The following is a 19,502-nucleotide window of genomic DNA, read 5'->3' as shown; positions in this document are numbered from 1 at the left end:
GTCTACTATTTTTGTAACTTTAAGTAAAACATTTCAGTAGAGAGGAAAAAAAAATAAAAGAAGAGGCTTCACAATCAATCTCGGGTTCAAATACCAGCTCCATTATCTGTTTCAGGTTAGTTAGGATTTTAAAATGAAAAATCTGCTTTATCGTAACTTCTGAATGACACTTCACAGCAATTGCTTGAAATACCTCAGTTTTTATTCAACACATTGTGTTGTTGTTGTTTTTGTAACACCAGAGAATATTCTGCCATAAGTGACTTAGGATCCGTTTTTCACTTTTTTAAGTTGAATAATTTCACTCCCTACCTTTATCTGTTTGTTAATAAGGTACTCATAATAAATAGGGCATAGGGCATATTCTGCTCCATTTTCTCCCCTTGTCACCCCAAGCCTCCACAACCTGGGAGCTGTCCAGGTACAAATTAACATTTAAAAAGACTTCTAGTCGTTCACACAAGCAGCTCTATTATTGCCCGCTCCTTTACAGCCTTGGTCTCTCAAAAAAACCTACATTCAGATTGGATCACACCCACTCCAGCCTCTCAGCACACAGGTATTGTGGCCAGAGGCCACTTGGCTACAAACCCCTTTATTCATTCTAAAATAACTTCATTCATGAGATTCATTGAATAAGTAGTTTGTGCCCATCACACACTCTGACAAAGCATTTTTGCCTACCTGTCACTAATCCTAAGGCAAACTCTGTGGGTGGGTGAAGCTTCATTTCACAGCTGAGCAAACTAAGGTTCCAAAGGGCGAAGTGACTTGCCCAAGTTCACACAGCTAGGAAGTGGGGCAGCCTGCTGGGAAATCTAGGTTTGGGGGTTACTAAAGATCACTAACCGTTATCTTTTCCTGTTTTTGAACTAACTAGTTTTAAAAGCTTAATAGTACTCTAAAACATGTAAAGAAAAACAGCCTTCCCCTCCTCTACCCGTTTCCCTCTCTCCTAATACAACGCTCGTGTGCAATCATGAGCAAGTTTCTCAGCTAAGTCTACGGGTTTACCGCAGCTTTCTAAGCAGACGTGTGACAGACGTGCTGCACAGATTTAACCACGATAAAGCCAAAACGCCACTCTACCCATTCCTTTGCTCCTTTATGTTTGGTTCGCGGGGTCACCCGCCCCGGCCAGGTTGGAAACTCGGTCGGGGCCCCTCTCTTCGCTCACTATGAGTCTCCAGCACCGCGGCTACGTTAACTAGGCTGGTCCGGACCCAGATCTCAGCCCACGCCCCTCTGGAAGGTAGTTAGCCTCTGAGAGGCGAGGGTCGGGCGGGGGCGAGGGCCGGGGTCGCAGGCAAGGGTCAGGTTTGGGGGCCCAGGGCCTGGCTCCGATGACGAGGATGGGGTCAGGGGGCGAAGGTCGGCACCTGGAGTGAGGGTCGGGGTCGGGGCTGGGGTGCAGGTCGGGGTGGGGGCCGAGGGTCGGGGCCAGGGGACAAGGGTCAGGGTCGGGGATCAAGGGCTGGGTTGGCGGGGCGGAGGAGGCGGGCGCGGGGAGCCAGGGGAAGCAGAGGCCGGTAAGCAGGCGCCTCCCCGCCGAGCCGCGGTGGCCCTCGGGGGCTCCTGCCTGCAGCGGGCAGCGCGGCCGCGGCCCCGCGGGGAGGGCGCCGCCCTCCGTTCCCGCCAGGTCCCCGCTGCAACGCGCCGCCGCAGCCCCCGCCCAGCCAGACAGCCTCTCCTGCCGCCCGCAGGCCGTCGGCCTCCCCCGCCACCGATTCCCTGCGCGAGGCGGCCCGGGTCGCAGCCGGCGCGGGGCGGGCACCGGGGCCTCGGGCTCCCTGCCCGCACCCCCTCCTACCGAAAGCCGCACCTAAGCACGGGAGGGAGGGTAGAACCGCTGCCCCTTCCTCGGGGGACGAGGGAGTCCACGATCCCACAGCCTTGCTCCAAAGAACCCCTCCACCAAGCCCTCCAATTTTCCCTTCTGGCCCCCTTTGTATGTCCTTTATCAGACTGAGGGGGTCCAAGACTTGAGCAGTTTCGGAGGGAAATTTCCTTTGTTTATGGAGGGGGCGGTCTGTTTCAAATTCAGTGCGGGATCAGCTTATCCGCCTCTCACCAGCGCTGTCCCCTATTCCTCCACACGCGCTCACCCTCCCCACACTGTCAACACAACTGTGGATTAAATCAGTTTCTCATTTCGCAATAAATGAATTTGAAAATACTTTTCACAGTGCGTCTAAGAGACTATAATTATATTTATTATATCTCCTTTCTGTTCTCTGGGGTCTCAGCTCTTTGTTAAGCTTTCTAGGTACCTCTCGTTCGCCCCTACTCCCCACACAAATGTTCTGCCCAAACTGTAAATCCCCATCCGTTCAAACTCATCAGGTAATATATCTATTTTTATTTCTCTCGGGCAATTCCTCCCATTCCAATTTTAACTGCTGCTCACTAGGCAAATCACACAGCTGTTGTTCTGGGGTTTCCCTTCATCATCACCCTTGGAATTTTCCTTACTTTTTTATGTGAATCCCCTGTGTCCCCGATTCCATGTCGTGTTTTTCTCCCTCATCTTGGTGCAGCGCATCTTCTGGTAGCTTCCTGAGAAAGAGTATAAGGGAGGTAATTTTTTTTTTTTTTTTTTGGCTTTTTCTAGCACTGCTCCTACGGCATATGGAGGTTCCCAGGCTAGGGGTCGAATCAAAGCTGTAGCCGCCAGCCTACACCACAGCCACAGCAACGCGTGATCCGGGCCGCGTCTGCTACCTACACCACAGCTCACGGCAACGCCAGATCCTTAATCCACTGAGCAAGGCCAAGGACCAAACCCGCAACCTCATGGTTCCTATTCGGATTCGTTAACCACTGCGCCACGACGGGAACTTCCGGTAATTTTTTTTTTTAATCTTGCATATCTGAAAATATCTTTATTTGACCGCCTCACTTGATTGAAGTGATAATTTGTCTGGGTATACAATTCCAGGTTGGAATTAATTTTTCCTTAGAACTATGAATTGTCTTCTAGCTTCCGATGTTATTGCTGAGAAGTCTAATGATATTCTCACTTTCCTCATACATGACACATATTCCTTTATGTATTACTCCATTTTTATTTTTTCTAGAAGCTTTATCTTTTTTTTTTTTTTTTCTTTTTTGCCACCCTGTGGCATATAGACTTCCTAGGCCAGGGATCGAATCTGAGCCATAGTTGCAACCTACGCCACAGCTGCTGAGCTGGGGATGGAATCTGCATCCCTGCCACGGCAGAGATACTGTCCATCCTGCTGCACCACAGCAGGAACTCCTATCCTCTAACTTTAATTAATGTTCTGAGAATGCCCAATGATATGACTTGATGTACGTTTTTTTCCTTCATCGTGTTAGACACTCAAGGGCCCTTTTAATTTAGAAACTCTTGCCCTTGGTTCTGGAAACATTCTTCCTTTTTTTCCCCTTGCATTACTCATGTCGTCTCTCCCCTCCACACACATACTCTGCCCCACTCCATCCCCATCCATCTCCTCTTGTCCAACCATCTCAAATTCCTGTTATCAGTCTATCAGAATCTCTAAATAATTCTAATCCTCTTATATTTTCCACTTCTCATCTCTCTTTTTTCCCTACTGTCTGCAAATTTCCTCAACTCTATTTTCCAAACTTCTCATTACCTCTTGGCCAATTCTGCCTTATGAACAATAGTGTGGTAGTAAATGTCGAACAACTGACCCTCCAAAGCAGGTGAAAAAGCCTTTATTGGTAGCATTTGCCTATTTCCACAGTGTATTTCCACCATGGCTGATTTCAAGCTATCAACATTACACCACTGAAAGCAGTATTGGGGAGAGAGGCAGAGTAGTGTATCATTATGTTAGTATTTCTACCATATACATACAATAAATAATCTCAAGAGCATAGTTAATAATAAAATGTTAATAAAGTGGAAGTGATGAGTTTTGAGTATTACTTTTATTTTTAATATAATCTCTTTAATTGTACAACCTAATCTTTAATAAACTCTGTTTAACAAGTGGCTTGCAAAATTCCTCAAGATTTACCAGTAGAGGAGTTCCCACCCTGGCATGGTGGAAACGAATCTGATTAGGAACCATGAGGTTGTGGGTTCAATCCCTGGCCTCACTCAGTGGGTGAAGGATCTGGCGTTGCTGTGAGCTGTGGTGTAGGTCGCAGATGTGGCTCAGTTCTGGCATTGCTGTGGCTGTGGTGTGTAAGCCAGCAGCAATAGCTCCAATTCATCCCTTAGCCTGGGAACCTCCATATGCCACAGGTGTGGACCTAAAAAAACAAAAAAAAAAAAAAAAAGAGAGAGAGATTCACCAGTAGACTCTTGCAAATTGGTATGAGCCAGCTCCTGAAAATTATTACTCCAAAATTTAAAAAAACCATGGTCTCTAACGAAATTAAATCAGAGTAATTTTCCAAATGCAGTTCTGATCACATCACTCCCCTGAGTGAAATTCTTTATTGCTTCTCTACCTCCTGAAACCCTCAATAGTCAAGATTCAGTTCACATTCTATCTTTGCTATTTGTTCACCAAACAAATATTGATCAGGTATCTGCCGTGGACAAGGCCTTCAGCAAAAGAGGCTGCAGATATGAGGCTGAATAATATACATTTCTTTCTCTCTCTCTCTTTTTTTTTTTTTTTTGATGTACTCCCACTGTAGAAGAAGAAGCAGAAACTTAAATGCATACTATTGAATGTGATGAGTATTTTTTAAATTGTATGTACAAAGTACTATAGGCATGCCAGGCAAATGACTAATTCAGCCTGGGGGACAGACCAAGAAAAAAACTCAGCATGTTTTCCCTTGTCTTCTAGTTCTACTAGTGGGTTGAGTTTTTTTTTAATTTTATTAAGCATCATATACTTTTCTCATCATAAGTCCCAAAGGTAAAGCAGTACTTTCATCATTTTTTTTCAGCTGTTAGAGATGTCCTTAGAATAAACTGCTGTTTAATTCAGCTAAGTACAAAATTTTTATATTGAATTAATAGATTTCTTTAAGCTATCAATGTATAGGAAAGATAGGAATATTAAAGTATGTGATGCTGGGAGTTCCCATCATGGCGCAGTGGTTAACAAATCCAACTAGGGACCATGAGGTTGCAGGCTCAATCCCTGGCCTCGCTCAGTGGGTTAGGCATCTGGCATTGCCGTGAGCTGTGGTGTAGGTCACTGACGAGGCTCGGATCCCGCGTTGCTGTGGCTATGGCTGTGGCTGGCAGCTACAACTCCGATTAGACCCCTAGCCTGAGAACCTCTATATGCTGCAGGTGCAGCCCTAGAAAAGGCAAAAAAAAAAGACAAAGTATGTGATGCTGTTCATTTGTGATAGAACATGATGGTAATATGAGAAAAAGAATGTGTGTATATATTTATGTGTGTGTGTAACTGTGTCACCTTGGTATACTGCAGAGACTGACAAAACATTGTAAACCAACTATAACAAAATTTTTAAAATAATAGTAAAGTATGTGATGCTGGGTGTCTGGAGTATATTTACATGTATGAGTGGAAGAAATGTCATAGAAATACTATAAAACATAAATGGAAGTAATAGAATATGTGATAGTAGATGAAATACACTTGACAGTTGTAACTGAGGTATATGAAGCTTTCCAGAAATCATATACATAGAATTTAATAGGATTAGCAATCATCTTATCAGAAGATCACAAAGATATCTCTGACCCAAAATATTTGAGGCTATGATCCCATTCCAGATTGAGAATAACTGATTCAGTAGAACCTCCTACTTGTGTAAAGAAACAGGCCCAATAGATGCAAACCATTGCCTTTGGAATGGATAAGCAATGACATCCTGCTGTGTAGCACTGGGAACTATATCTAGTTACTTATGATGGAGCATGATGATAATGTGAGAGAAAGGAATGTATATGTGTATGTGTGACCTTGCTGTACAGTAGAAAATTAACAGAACACTGTAAACCAGATATAATGGAAAAAATAAAAATCATTAAAAATTAAAAGAAAAAAGAAATAGGCCCAGAAAGTTGAAGTGACTTTTCTGAGGCTATATAGATGTTGGTTGAGCTAGGATTAGAGAAGCTCAGTGTCTTGGCCCCCACTTCAGTGTGCCTTTTCTTCTAAATACTTTAAATATTTACTTAGGAGCAAGCTCTGATGTCCATCAAGCACTGAAGCAACTTTATGTGGATATGTCCATTTTTTTTAACTAGTTCAACAAACATTTATTCAATGTCTATTCTGCAATAGGCTTTAGAGATGCACAGATGAATCAGACATTAGCTAATAGGGTAAACAAGCACATACATTATGGATAATTCATTCTACCTGGGAAGATTTAGGAGATATTTTCGTGTCAGAGATGACATTTGAGTTAAAGTGATGAATGTGTAGAACTTTGGTGAGGGGAGGGGGGAAGGCATTCCAAGCATAGTAAGAAAGTATAGAAATGTTCAAGGAATAATGCTGAAACTAGTATGACTGGAGAGCAGGCAGTATAGCCAGGAATAGAAAGATATGAGATATGAACATAGGAAGGGCTCTGATTTTGCAAAGCCTTTTCCTGAGAGATTAGGGGTATTTATTAACTTTGCAAAAGGCTCTCTCATAGTATTGTTTGAAGCAGGAGTCAATTGCTTAGGTACTAGCTTCAAGACTCATGGCTTTCCAGACTGCTTACTATAAGCCATAGTTCTCTCTGAAATACTCCTGAATTCCCAGTGTCAGCACCTCTATCTTGGTTTCTCCATCATTTTATCATAATGAAACATTTACCACAAAAGAAGACAAGTTTCCCAACTCTGTTTGGGGATTTTATGATGAAATCATTGCCTCCATTCAAGGCATATTCTGTTCTCCCTTCTTCTGCTCAGACACTTCAGTAAAATTTTAAGATTTCCAAGAAATGAAAATTAGTTTCTAATGAGAAAAAAAAAGGAACTCCAATTTAATTGAGCATATAAGCAATGTAATTAAAACTAGTAAAATATAAACTGATAATTTTCCAGGAGCCCTTAATAGGAGAAATCTGAAACATGTCCCTCATGATGAGGACTCACCTTAAAATAAAGAGGAAGTCCCCAGTGTAGAGGGTGAGCTCCACCTTTAAAGAGGAGGGAGAACTGAGAAGTAGACCTTCAGCTCATTTGCTCTCCCCATCGCCTCTTTTTCTCCTCAGCATTTGCTGGGAAGGGCAATGAGTTGTGCCACCCTTCCTTTTACTCAGGAAGTTGCTTGTCATCTCTCTGCTCCCTAACATTTCCAGGTTCCTGGGAAAATGCAATTAGTTCTCATTAAAATGTGGTGACACTTGTTAAACACATAAGTAATTGTACTGACAGCACCAATTGGGGCCTCTTCAAGTAAGTGCTCAGGAGAGAGAGAGAGAGAGATTAGGAAGAGTATGACTACCCTCATTAAAAAGCAAAGAAATTAGAGTCGGAGACATCAGCATGAACTCACACGTAGCTTAGTATAATGGAGATGATACGGAGTTCCTGTCATGGCGCAGTGGAAACGAATCTGACTAGTATCCTTGAGGACGCAGGTTCAATCCCTGGCCTTGTTAGGTGGGTTAAGGATCTGGCGTTGCTGTGAGCTGTGGTGTAGGCTGCAGATACAGCTCTGATCTGGTGTTGCTGTGGCTGTGGCATAGGCCATCGGCTATGGCTCCAATTCGACCCCTAGCCTGGGAACCTCCATATGCTGCAGGTGTGGCCCTAAGACAAGAAAAAAAAAAAAACAGAGATGGTAGACACAAATCATTGTAGATTTGTGTGTATTTCCTAGCTCTGTCCACTAAGAGCACCTAGAAGAAATGACACCTCAGAAGCTGTGAGCACACCCAGCACCTCTATCTTGGTTTCTCCATCATTTTATCATAATGAAAGGAACTGGGGCTTCTTAGAGAAATGGCTGATCTAGGACTATATAAGGTGAGGCTGGCACTTCTTGTAGAGAAAGTAAGAAATTGTAAAATCAAAAGAAAACATAATGATGGGGCCATGTAAAAGGGACAGAAGAGCCAACTAAAAGGTCTCCCCAGTGACCAAAGCAGGAATAATCTGAACAACAAAACAAATAACATAGTATCGGATATAGCCCAAAGTATCAAATAAATATCCAGAAATCTATATTGATACAAATAAATGACTGACTAAATACAGAAATGAGGGAGAAGAGAAAAATCTCCTGTACAGAGGAATTGTAAGTAATTTAACAAAGCTACTCCCCCATCAAGGAGATGGAGCTTAATTCACCACCACAATCTCCATCATCACACTTGATGGAGGAACTTGCTTCCAAAAAGCATAGTATGGAAAGGGGAGAAAAAGTAACTTACAGTGGAGAAGCCTGTCAAATACTAAGTTGGTCTGGGGGCTGATGATAACACCATCAATGACAATCATGTTGATAGCATGTACCCTGGATATGATGTAATGAAAACAGCACTTCACCTATAGGATCTTCCTCCCCAAAACCCATAACCCCACTCTAACTATTAGGAAACATCAGACAAAGCCAAACTGAGGCGCATTCTACAAAATACCAGTACTCTTGAAAACTGTCAAGGTCCTTGAAAACAAGGAAAGTCTGAGAAACTGTCAAAGGTCACAGACCAGAGGAGACTAAGGAGCATAAGGACCAAAAGTAATGTGGTATCTTGGATGATAGATGGTTGGATAGGTAGACAGACATAAATGGTTAACTTTAAACCCAAACAGAAAATATATATATTGTTTAAACATCTATGGAACATTCAAAATAATTGACCATTTAGGGCCCTGCAAAGAAATCTCAACAGATTCCAAAGCAATTTATACAGGCCCTTTTTCCCTTCTTGCCATAGTGCAACAGAGAATTAATAGGAAATTGGTTGAATAAATTATTGAATATTTTTAAAAGGTCTAATAACTTTATTTTTCAACACGCCTGCCTGTGGATAATCTAGATTGCTCAGATATTTTTGTGCTCCCAGTATTTTTCAGATATTTTTGTCTTAGTTTGTGAAAGAGGATTTTTATATTCTTGCATGATAAGTATATAAACTTTCCTTTACTTTATTTCCAATCCTAAATATTGTGCAGTTCACCTTCTTACTGGGCACCCTACTATATCATTGGACATGCTTTGAGCTGAATTTGTAACCCCTTTCTGCTCCGTTGGAGAAAAGATAACACTATTTCCGTTCTGTTTATTGATCATTTAGGAACAAGAAGTGGAACCTAAGCTTTATAATTTTATAGAAAAGGATTATTAGGGTAAAAGAAAAGAAAGGAAAGGAAAAGGAACATTAGGATGAATTTAACTTTGGAATAGCACCCTGGAAGGTGATTTCTGCCTTTTCCTTAGAATTAAAGAACTGGGGTAACTTTATCAATGGGTTTATAAAGAGACAGTCTTCCACATATCAGTGTTTTTAAAGCACATTTCCCTATAGAGCTAGACATGTGTTTCAGGGGTAGGAGAATAGGAATTTTTAAAAAATCAAATTTGATATCAAGAAAAAAATAGGAAAGACTGGTCTAGGTTGTTGTTAAAGAACTTTCAGTGATTACAGTGTAGAAACTATCGAAATTGTCATTTTTGCTTTCCAAAAGTAAAATTATAGTGTTGAATATGATTTTCCACATTACATATGATCTACCTTCAACTTTCAGGGATTCTGTTATGGACAAAAATCACTATTCTAAATCAAACCTTAATTCTATTGTTTGGTTCCAACTAGTACCCAAATCACTACAGGATCCAAGGGAAAATATTCCCACAGATTAAAGTTGAGAGATTTGTAGGAGTTCCCGTTGTGAAGCAGCAGAAACAAATCCAACTAGTACCTAGTGGTTTTCTGGCCACTCCCTTGGCATGTGGGAGTTCCTAGGCCGGGGAACAAATCTGTGCCATAGCAGTGACCCAAGCCACTGTAGTGACAATGCCAGATGCTTAACCTGCTGTGCCACAAGAGAACTCCAAACCTTAATTTTATATTTGAAAAAAGGAAGACCAGAGAATTTAAATAACTTTCTCAAAGTCACACTGTGAAATAATGACCAAGTCAAATCTTGATAGTATAATGCTATTTCTCCCAAGTTTGTTACAGAGTGGAACTTGGGGAAATGGATTTTAAAAATAGAAACAAAGAAAAAAAAAGCAAAAAAAAAAAAAAAAAAAAGAAAGAAAGAAATAGAGCCAGAAGCATTTCTCTATTAAGAAAACTCACTTTGAAGAGTGCTCTATGAAGAAAACCCAACCAAATTAAAATTCCTTGGCTTCTCTGTGTTAATTTGATCCTGATACACTAAAAGAACAGAAACTTAATTTATCTTGATATAAAGAAGTCCTACTCCTCCAAACGTTCTCTTTACTTACAGTGCTTCTGTCAGAGAAAATGGTTACAGAATTCTGAAATCTATTGTCAAATGCTTTTATAATCTCAAGGAATTTCTCCTAGGCAGTAGACTAGGAGGCACATAGAGTACCAACTATCCCAGTGGCAACATAGAAGCTCTGTGTTGTTCTAGCAAAAACAGCTGCTAAAGCATTCTGTGGTCTCTTCAGGACACCTCTCTTATTCAGCTCAACCATGAAGATGGCAACATTCTCAAGCTAGCCACATGAATAAGTTATTTTTAGAATCCTCCATGCCAATAATTTAGTTAGTGTGCTAAGAATTGTAGGAGGTATGGAAAGATAAAGGCTTTCAAAGGATTTACAGTAAATTTCAAATCACTACAGGATCCAAGGGAAAATATTCCCACAGATTAAAATTGAGAGATTGTAGGAGTTCCCGTTGTGAAGCAGCAGAAACGAATCCAACTAGTACCACTGAGGTTGCAGGTTCCATCCCTGGTCTTGCTCAGTGGGTTAAGGACCCTGCATTGCCATGAGCTGTGGTGTAGGTCACAGACACGGCTTGGGTCCTGCATTCCTGTGGCCAAGGCGTAGGTTGGCATCTGTGACTCAGATTCAACCCCTAGCCTGGGAACCTACATATGCCATGGGCGTGGCCCTAAAAAAAGCAAAAAATTAAAAAATTAAAAAATAAAGTTGAGATTATAAACCACAAAGTCCTACTGTATAGCACAGAGAACTTTATTCAATGTCCCATGATAAGTCAATGGAAAATAAATATTTTTTGGTCTTTTTAGGGCCGCATCCACAGCATATGGAGGTTCACAGGCCAAGGGCTTAATTGGAGTCACAGCTACTGGCCACAGCCACAGCCAGGACAGATCCAAGCCGCATCTGAAACCTACACCACAGCTCACCAAATTCTTTAACCCAAGCCAGGGGTTGAACCCCAGTCCTCATGAATTCTGCTTGGGTTCTTAACCCACTGAGCCACAACAGGAACTCCCTGGAAAATAATATTTTAAAAAGGCCATGTGTGTATGTGTATATAGATATATGTATGTATTTTAATCACTTGTACAGCAGAAATTAACACAATATTATAAATTAACTATACTTTGATTAAAAAAAAGAGAGAGAAGGAAGCTATGAGCATAAAGGGGGAAAAAAAGTGGTTCAACCAGGAATAACAGTACCATTTCCCCAGGAACTAGTTCCACTGAATAGTGTGCAAACAGAAATAGAACTCTAAGTAGAGTAAGGTGGAGGAGGACATTTTTTTGTACAAAGTACATAAAACATCCTAGAGAATTCTGAATTTATAAGCTAAGAGACAGCATTTCCACAAATATTTAGCCCTGTAGATTCTCTCTCAGCCTATACTTAAACATCTCATGTGATCTTAGCAAATTAAACTCTAGAACTCAGTTCCTCATGTATATAAAAACAGCCTTAAACTAGATACTATCTAAGTTTCCTCTAGCTATAAAATTTGTTTTTATAATAAATTTATACACAGTAATTGATAAATATATTCTTTAAACAAAAGGCTTGACAGAGAGACGAGATATTTATAAAAACAACAACTAGCTAAAAATAAAGGCCTGTATCTCTTAATTCGCTGATTAACCACAGTAATCAACAATTGCAGAATGAAGGTGAACGTACAAACTTTAAATGGAAATCCAGACTATAGCATTATTATGAAGTGGTGTATGTTATGTTAACACGATTTATGAAGGACAGTGACATAGTAATCCTCTTTTTTCCTCAGAAAACAAAGGACACATTTAGTTTGGAAACAATCAGTTCATAGCAATATGAGGTGACAACATCAACACTAAATTTTTTTTTTCTGGGCAGGGCTTGTGTGAGATAAACACAAATTTTTTTCATCTATATTTCATTACTATTAAATAATCTTCATTTACTCTTAGTGTATTCTTGTTTTTAATGCTGTCAAATTTTGAGGTGAATATAGCTCAGAATACATTTATGAGTGCCATTTTAGCCCATTGTTCCTCATTGTTAGACTCGGGAAGCATGTAACGTGGTGGTTTTCAAAAAATGTTTCTTTCAGCCAGGAAACCCATTATCTTCAAACAAATCATAGAACACATAGAAGCAGAACACTGAAGATGAATGGGGAAGCAGAGCCCGCATGGTTTCCCTGAGGTAGCTTTTTGAAACTCTGGGACTTCCAAGATGACAGCCTGGATACCTTTGTTGTACTGGAAGACACATGGGGTTTTGAATCCCTGTAACTGGGTTCAAATCTCAACTCGCCCACTTACAAGCTGTGGGATGGTGAGAGAGTTACTTAATCTCTCTAAGATTCAGTTACTCCTGCATGAGAGGTTAACAATAGTAAATAATATTGCTGCTTATCATTGTTGTATGGATAGAATGCTCAACAAATATCAATTCACTTCTGCTTTTGTTTAAAATTAAACAGGGAACAACTTGTCCCACAGTTTCAAAAACAGGCATAGTAGCTGTCTCCAGATGTAGGCCTACTAAAATTCAGGTTTAGATATTTCTAATTTGTCTCAGGTGGTTTTTCCTCCCTCAAGTTATTAGTGTCAAATTTCTTCTTGTCCCAGGGGTCCTAACTATGTCTCACTACCTCCCTTATTATATCTAGTTAAATCTAGATAAACACTCACACACACACACACACAAATCAGGGGTTTGTTATGAAAACCCCATAATACACAGTGAATGTTCTATGGTTCTCACTTTTCTTTTCTAGACAAGGGAAATAAAAATGTGCAAAATTTTGATTTTAAATTTCACATAGAACAGTTAAAGTTGTTCTTTCACACTAACCTTATTAGGAAAGTTATTAATATTTTTACTTTTGAGGCCGTGCCTTTTTAAAAATCAAATTTGATCATATCTCTCAGAACTTATCCGTAAAGATGACTTTTCAGTTCCCTCAAAGCAAGACTTAAACATATATATTTTTTCTGATATAGCTTTTGTTGACCTATTTGAACAGACTCAACACTCAATCTTAAGGTGATGGGAGTGCGTGGAGGATAGAAAGACACCATACGAGTGAAAAGGAAAATTGATACCTTGGTTCTTTTTCAGCAAATCCATCCAATACTGATGATTATTCATTCCAGTGCATCTTGGAGGCAATAGTTAATAATCTTTCTCGACCTAGAAATGACACGTGCAAAATCTTATCTAAGGGTCTCCAGTTTCACGGCATGACAGTCAGGAGTGAGGGCTCTTGAAACAGATTGTTTGGGTTAGGATACCAGGTCCATTACTTACCTTGTGCAAGATACTTAACTAGGTTTGCCTTTGTTCCTTCTTCCATGGAATGGAAATAATAATAGTTACCTACATCAGAGGGTTGGTGAGAGGTCTTAATGAGTTGGAACTGCCAAAAGCTTAAAATACTGCCTGGCACATAGTAAGTACTTAATTATTACTATTGATATTTATATTTATGCATGGGTGTCAAACCTTATTTATCAAAATTCATTGAATGAGCCCCTATTCTCTGCCAGGCACAATGATACACACCTCAGTTGCTAAGACAAATCACCCATCACCCCGGCCCCCAAGAGCCTATAGTCAAGTAGAAAGAAAAAGACTTGGTGATACAACACCAACTTGTTAACTTGAGTCAAATTCAGGGAGTCTGGGAATTTACATGAGGAAAAAAATTACATCTTTATGTACATTAACTTCTAACTGAAATTTAGTATTCAACTATCACTGTAGGTGACAAATCACAGTAGTGCTAGCATTGGCTTTGTTTCTAAGATAAATGACAGGCATTTCCATATCACATTACACTTCTTATAGGTATCTCAAAATATTATTTGCTTTCATCACTGCTTTGAAATTATGATAGTTATCAGACTGACCTGCTAAATCTTTTTTAGTACATTCAAAAAAGCACCTGTATTAATACATCACAACTTTTTTGTTTCCTTTATAATCCAATAAATTTAATATTTGTGCATTTTTGGCCACACCCATGTATGTGGAAGTTCTCAAGCCAGGGGTGGAACCTATGCCACAGCAGCGACAATGCTGATCTTTATCCTGCTGAGCCACCAGGGAACTCCTATATTTGTGCATTTAAAAATTTTTCCAAGTATCACAGTGTTTCTCGATAGATACAAATACATATATTTGTGCATTTTTATTTTTATTTCTATTTTTTGCCTTTTCTAGGGCCGCTCCCCCGGCACACGGAGGTTCCCAGGCTAGGGGTCTAATCGGAGCTGTAGCCGCCAGCCTACACCAGAGCCACAGCATCGCCAGAACGGAGCCGCGTCTGCGACCTACATCACAGCTCAGGGCAACGTCAGATCCTTGATGCACTGAGCGAGGCCAGGGATCAAACCTGCAACCTCATGGTTCCTAGTCGGATTCGCTTCCACTGCGCCACAATGGGAACTCCAGCCCTCAGTTTTTGAAACAAACTTAAAAAGGTTGAACTCCAGGTACAAGGGATAATTTTATCCTGATCGCAAAAATGCACAGAAATTGAAGTTTAAAAACGTGGGTCCAAGTCACAGCTCTGCCCCTAAATGAACAAGTCACCTAACCTCTCTCAGTCTATTTTCTCTTCAAAATGAAAATAATGACAGTTTCATAGGACCCATATGACAAAATGAGGTAATACACATAAAAGTATACTCACGACAGCTCAAAATGATTGCTATTCTTTCCTTGCATGCATAGCTAGTCCTGTGCTAGGAGATATAAAAGAAATGGACAGTGGCCTTTGCTTTTTAGGAGTTTACCAATTCCAGATACACATAAAAGCAAAAACAAGCAAAACCTTAGGAAGCAACTCAAATTCAGTGTGAGATAGGGGGCTAAAGATAAATCTGTCATTGACAGTGAACTGGCATCACAAGTATCAAAAACAACTGCCACAACAAACTTAAAAATAACAACGCAAAATAAATAAGGTAGCCACAGAAGTGACCAATCCTGAGGGGACCGTCAACATTTTAGCTATAGAACATAATCTGATTAAGAAGATTGTAAATGTAACCAACAAAACTCGTCAATTAATTCTAATTTGTCCGCAATAATAAAGATCTTTTTAGTGTTCTACATACAATCTGGACAAAGGAGAATACAAAAAGTGAGAATCTGTTACTATTCCTCTCTCATGGCATGGATGGCTTTGAATCACATGATCAGTACTAGTTAGCTACTGTACATTAAATCCATGTCTGTGCTGAAACCAAGAATGCTATTTCCTAAGGGGAATATCCTTTAAGAATGTCCCAACTCCTCTGATTCCATTTCTTTACTCATCAAAGATTTATGATCACCTGCGACTTGGTTTTTTTCTTTGTACCTGTTCCTCCATCCTCCCCTCCCTTCAAAAGGGAGCCTTTTTTCTTTGTACCTGTTCCTCTATCCTCCCCTCCCTTCAAAAGGGAGCCCTGTATAAATAATGAAGACTGGTAACTTTGCCATCTATACTGACTGTTAATTAACATATTAGCATTCTGGTTTATATCTTGATATTTTGTGATTTGCTTAGTGTGCATTAATTCTCCAGATGGCTGAACTGATGAAACTTCATTTTCTAACCCTGTAAAGCTAAGTATGAGCAGTTTACCAATATCTAACCCCCCACAAACCACTAGGGACTGCATTAAACAGAGAAGGCTTTCAGAAATCTAAAAAACAAAACCACTCTTTTCATAGGGGGAAATTTTTTTTAAATACAGAAACATTCTGAACTTTTTGTCTAACTAAAAATATAGACTGTACTTAAAAATCAGTAACTGGTATACCTAATTTCGAAGGTGTTCCTGAAATGTCAAATTTTGTACAACAGGCATCATTTATAGAGCTCACTTTCTTAAGTAGCAAATGCATTGAAAAAAATCAGCACTTTGGATATTTGAATAATCATTCCAAAGATGCTTGCTTTGTAAACAGTGTTTTGAAGTTAACTGCAAAGGGCCCAAAGTAGACGTTTTTAAAAATGTTATGGAAAGTATGAAATGGTTCTGTGTTTATAGATTGGGATTTTTGAAGCTAATGTTTCATTTCAATGTAGTACAAGATCACAGGATTTAAACTGGAAGATCACCTTAGAGGTCATCTTTGCTCAATCCGAAATTCAAATCTTGAAGAATATTAGCTCAGCTCCAAACCAGTTCGTACCAGAAGACCAAATCGGGCCTAAGCATCTTTCTTTTTAAGTGAGACCCGCAAAACACCGGGTTCTCTTTCCAGTTTTTGAGCGCAAAATGAGTAGGTTCTCCAGATAGATATACGTACTTTTAAGAAATCCAGTTTATCCCTCTGACCACTCCTATGGTGTCTGGGCATCAAATGTCTAGGTTTTGCTTCCAGCATGTTGAGAAGCCACAACCTCTCTCAGTAACGATGCTGAAGCCTCACCGCACCTACACAAAATCGTTTTCCTCCTTTCTAGCACATTCCTTCTCCCTACTAATGGCTTCCTTTGGTGGAGCCCAGGGGCGTCCGTGAGCCCTTGACGGCCCTCTGTCCTCTCCAGCGCTCGCTGGGTGGGACTCGGCCAAGGGTGGCTTGAGGCACGTGGTGACGAGGGGACCGGCAACCCGATCCCCGCCCCGCGAGCCCCTCAGACCTGAAGCGACACGACCAACCCCCAGGCAGGCCCCTTCCTGTGAAGTTAGAGACTCGATGATCGGTCTTGGATCCCAGAGCTTTTAACAGGCCCCTCGCCCCCAGTTCCTCAGAGGCCCGCCTCTCCTCAGGGGTCCTGTATCCCTCGGGGGCGGCGACTGACGACGCTCAGAAAGCCAGAAACTGCTCCCTAAGCCGCTCGCTGGGTCCCTCTCTCCCCACAATGCACCGGGGCCAGCAGGAAGGCCGCTCCGACCCCTAATTTTCCCGCGAATTCAGTTCAAAGAGGCGGCCGGGCCCGCGATCGGCAGCGCGCACGGGCCAACCAAGCCGCGCCTCCGCGAGAAGCGCCTCCGCGTGACTGACGGGGGAATCTACGGGCCAACAGGCTGGGCGGCCGGGCGGCGCGCGCTCCCGCCGGCCAATCAGAGCGCCGGGCGGGGGAAGTGGGCGGAGCGAGGCCAGGCTAGGGTGAGCGGTCTCCCGAGCGGAGCGGGGCTCTCAGGAGGAGACACTTTTTTTTCCTCCCTCCTTCCCTCCTCTCCTCCTCCCTTCCCTTCCCCTCTCCTCCCCTCTCTCCTCCTTCCCCCCTCGGTCCGCCGGAGCCTGCTGGGGCGAGCGGTTGGTATTGCAGGCGCTTACTCTCCAGGGCCGCCCGGCGGGTAGCTGGCGGGGGGAGGAGGCAGGAACCGCGATGGCGCCTCAGAAGCACGGCGGTGGGGGAGGGGGCGGCTCGGGGCCCAGCGCGGGGTCCGGGGGAGGCGGCTTCGGGGGTTCGGCGGCGGTGGCGGCGGCGACGGCGTCGGGCGGCAAGTCCGGCGGCGGGGGCTGTGGAGGCGGCGGCAGTTACTCGGCCTCCTCCTCCTCCTCCGCGGCGGCAGCGGCGGGGGCCGCGGTGTTACCGGTGAAGAAGCCGAAAATGGAGCACGTCCAGGCTGACCACGAGCTTTTCCTCCAGGCCTTTGAGAGTGAGTGTGTTGGAGGCTTGGGGGGCAGGAATCCCCGCTCTCCCGGCATTAGGGGGCCGGGACACTCGTGCTGGGACCCCCTTCCTCACCGGGAGTCTGTCTGATTCGAGAGTGGAGGGCGGAATTGAGGGGGCCGTCCCCCCTCCGGGGGTTACGGCTCGAGGGGGCCCGAAGTCTAGGGCCTTGCGGGGAGGTGGGCTCGGGGGGCCAGGGGAGGTCCTTGCCTCCCCGGAGATTTACACGCGAGCAGAGGTTAGTGGGGCCCCACGTTATGAGCAGGCTGCTTTGAGGTGAGGAGGTCACAGTTGGACTGTAAGGTCGGGTCTACAGTCAGATCCCAGGACTCGTTCTTGCTTTCTTTCGTGCCTTCCATACTCTCAAAGTGCGAGGGTGTCGGTTGTAGGCTCCGAGGAGCAAGATTAAGCCTACGAAGAGAAGAGTGCCATAAAATCGACCGAATGGTCATTAGTCTGAAATGCCTTGGAACTAACTTGGTGTGCTGCATGTTAGCATGGCCCCTTTTGATACTCTCAGCCTTTCAAATCTGCCCACCCATTTCACGGACACGTAAACTGAGACAGGGTTTAAGCATCTTCTCTTCAGACAATCTGGGAATCCTGCCCGTTGTACTTTATTTCGGAACCTCTTCATATGCCCGTTTCCGTCTTTAAGGTCTGTTTCCAGGGCAAAACTACGGCTTAATTTGGAATGGGGGGCCAGTTGCCTGGAAACAAACAATAGAATTTATAAGAAACATCATGATTATAAGTCATCTGAACTGTTCTTGAGTGAATATTACATTCTGATTGTTTTCCGCCTTGCTTTTTGTGTGGATGTAATTTTACAGAAACTTAAATAAACTCAGCTCTACCACTCAATGTCTTTATTTACAATTTCCTATGGCATATGTTAAGGGTATGGTATCAGCTGTGCTTGGAAAGACGTATTACAATGTTTAATTCCCTTCTTTCATTCTCTCTCATTAGTGCTTCATGAAATTCTAATTGAAATTTAATACAAGGAGTTGCAGTTTTTATTGAAATGAATATTGAACCTGCTTGAGAGAGATTCATATGCTTGCTTTTGTTTAATATACTTTCAAAAATCTGGAGAGGCTTTAAATTGGAAATATGGTGGAGAACTGAAGCACAGTGATGACAATAAACATACATGTTTGTAGCCCTTCTAAACTATCTCCTTTTAGTTTACTTGAAACAAAAACTAAACTAACTGAAGGAGAGTTGGAAATATAAAAAATCCTTGCGAAATTTTATGTTTCTAAATGTTAGAAATCCTCCGAGAAAGTTTTAGCTATTTTGCTTTCTGACCAATCTAATTTGGAGAGGTGAACTGTCATTAAGAGTTAGAGTTGGTCACAAAACAACTTGATTCTTCTTTAATAATGATCTTGGTTTCTGAGAAGTTTATGTACTTTGATGTATTTACTAATATGTTTAGTCATGTTAGGTCATTTTTATACTATTTTATTTAAAGAACTATACTAACAGATCATTAATGTAACTGGTACTATGGTATTTTTCTATAAAATATTTTCTATCTATAACAAGTCTTTTATACCACATTTTAACTAAACATCATTAAGAAT

General features: G+C 42.0%; 1 protein-coding gene and 1 long non-coding RNA gene across 4 annotated transcripts in view; one reads left to right on the top strand and one right to left on the bottom strand.

Moving 5' to 3' along the window:
• Positions 1,726-17,300, bottom strand: LOC110256057. Its single transcript, XR_002337265.1, has 3 exons — positions 13,394-17,300; positions 7,025-7,234; positions 1,726-2,556 (listed from the first exon to the last, which is right to left on the bottom strand). It is a non-coding gene; the product is annotated as an uncharacterized LOC110256057 (long non-coding RNA).
• SUZ12 (SUZ12 polycomb repressive complex 2 subunit) overlaps positions 17,397-19,502 on the top strand; it is a 49,075-nt gene continuing 46,969 nt past the window's right edge. For 2 of the 3 annotated variants that reach the window (XM_005669065.3, XM_003131745.5), the window contains exon 1: positions 17,397-17,896. In XM_005669065.3, coding sequence (XP_005669122.1) covers positions 17,623-17,896 — 274 coding nt within the window. In that variant the 5' untranslated portion in view covers positions 17,397-17,622. The remainder of the gene's footprint in view (positions 17,897-19,502) is intronic. The other variant, XM_005669069.3, reaches the window with a different exon arrangement.

The sequence above is a fragment of the Sus scrofa genome, chromosome 12 (assembly GCF_000003025.6).
Source record: "Sus scrofa isolate TJ Tabasco breed Duroc chromosome 12, Sscrofa11.1, whole genome shotgun sequence".
Taxonomy (NCBI): domain Eukaryota; kingdom Metazoa; phylum Chordata; class Mammalia; order Artiodactyla; family Suidae; genus Sus; species Sus scrofa.
Note: the sequence above shows the minus strand (reverse complement) of the source record. Positions and strands in the feature narration are given on the sequence as shown.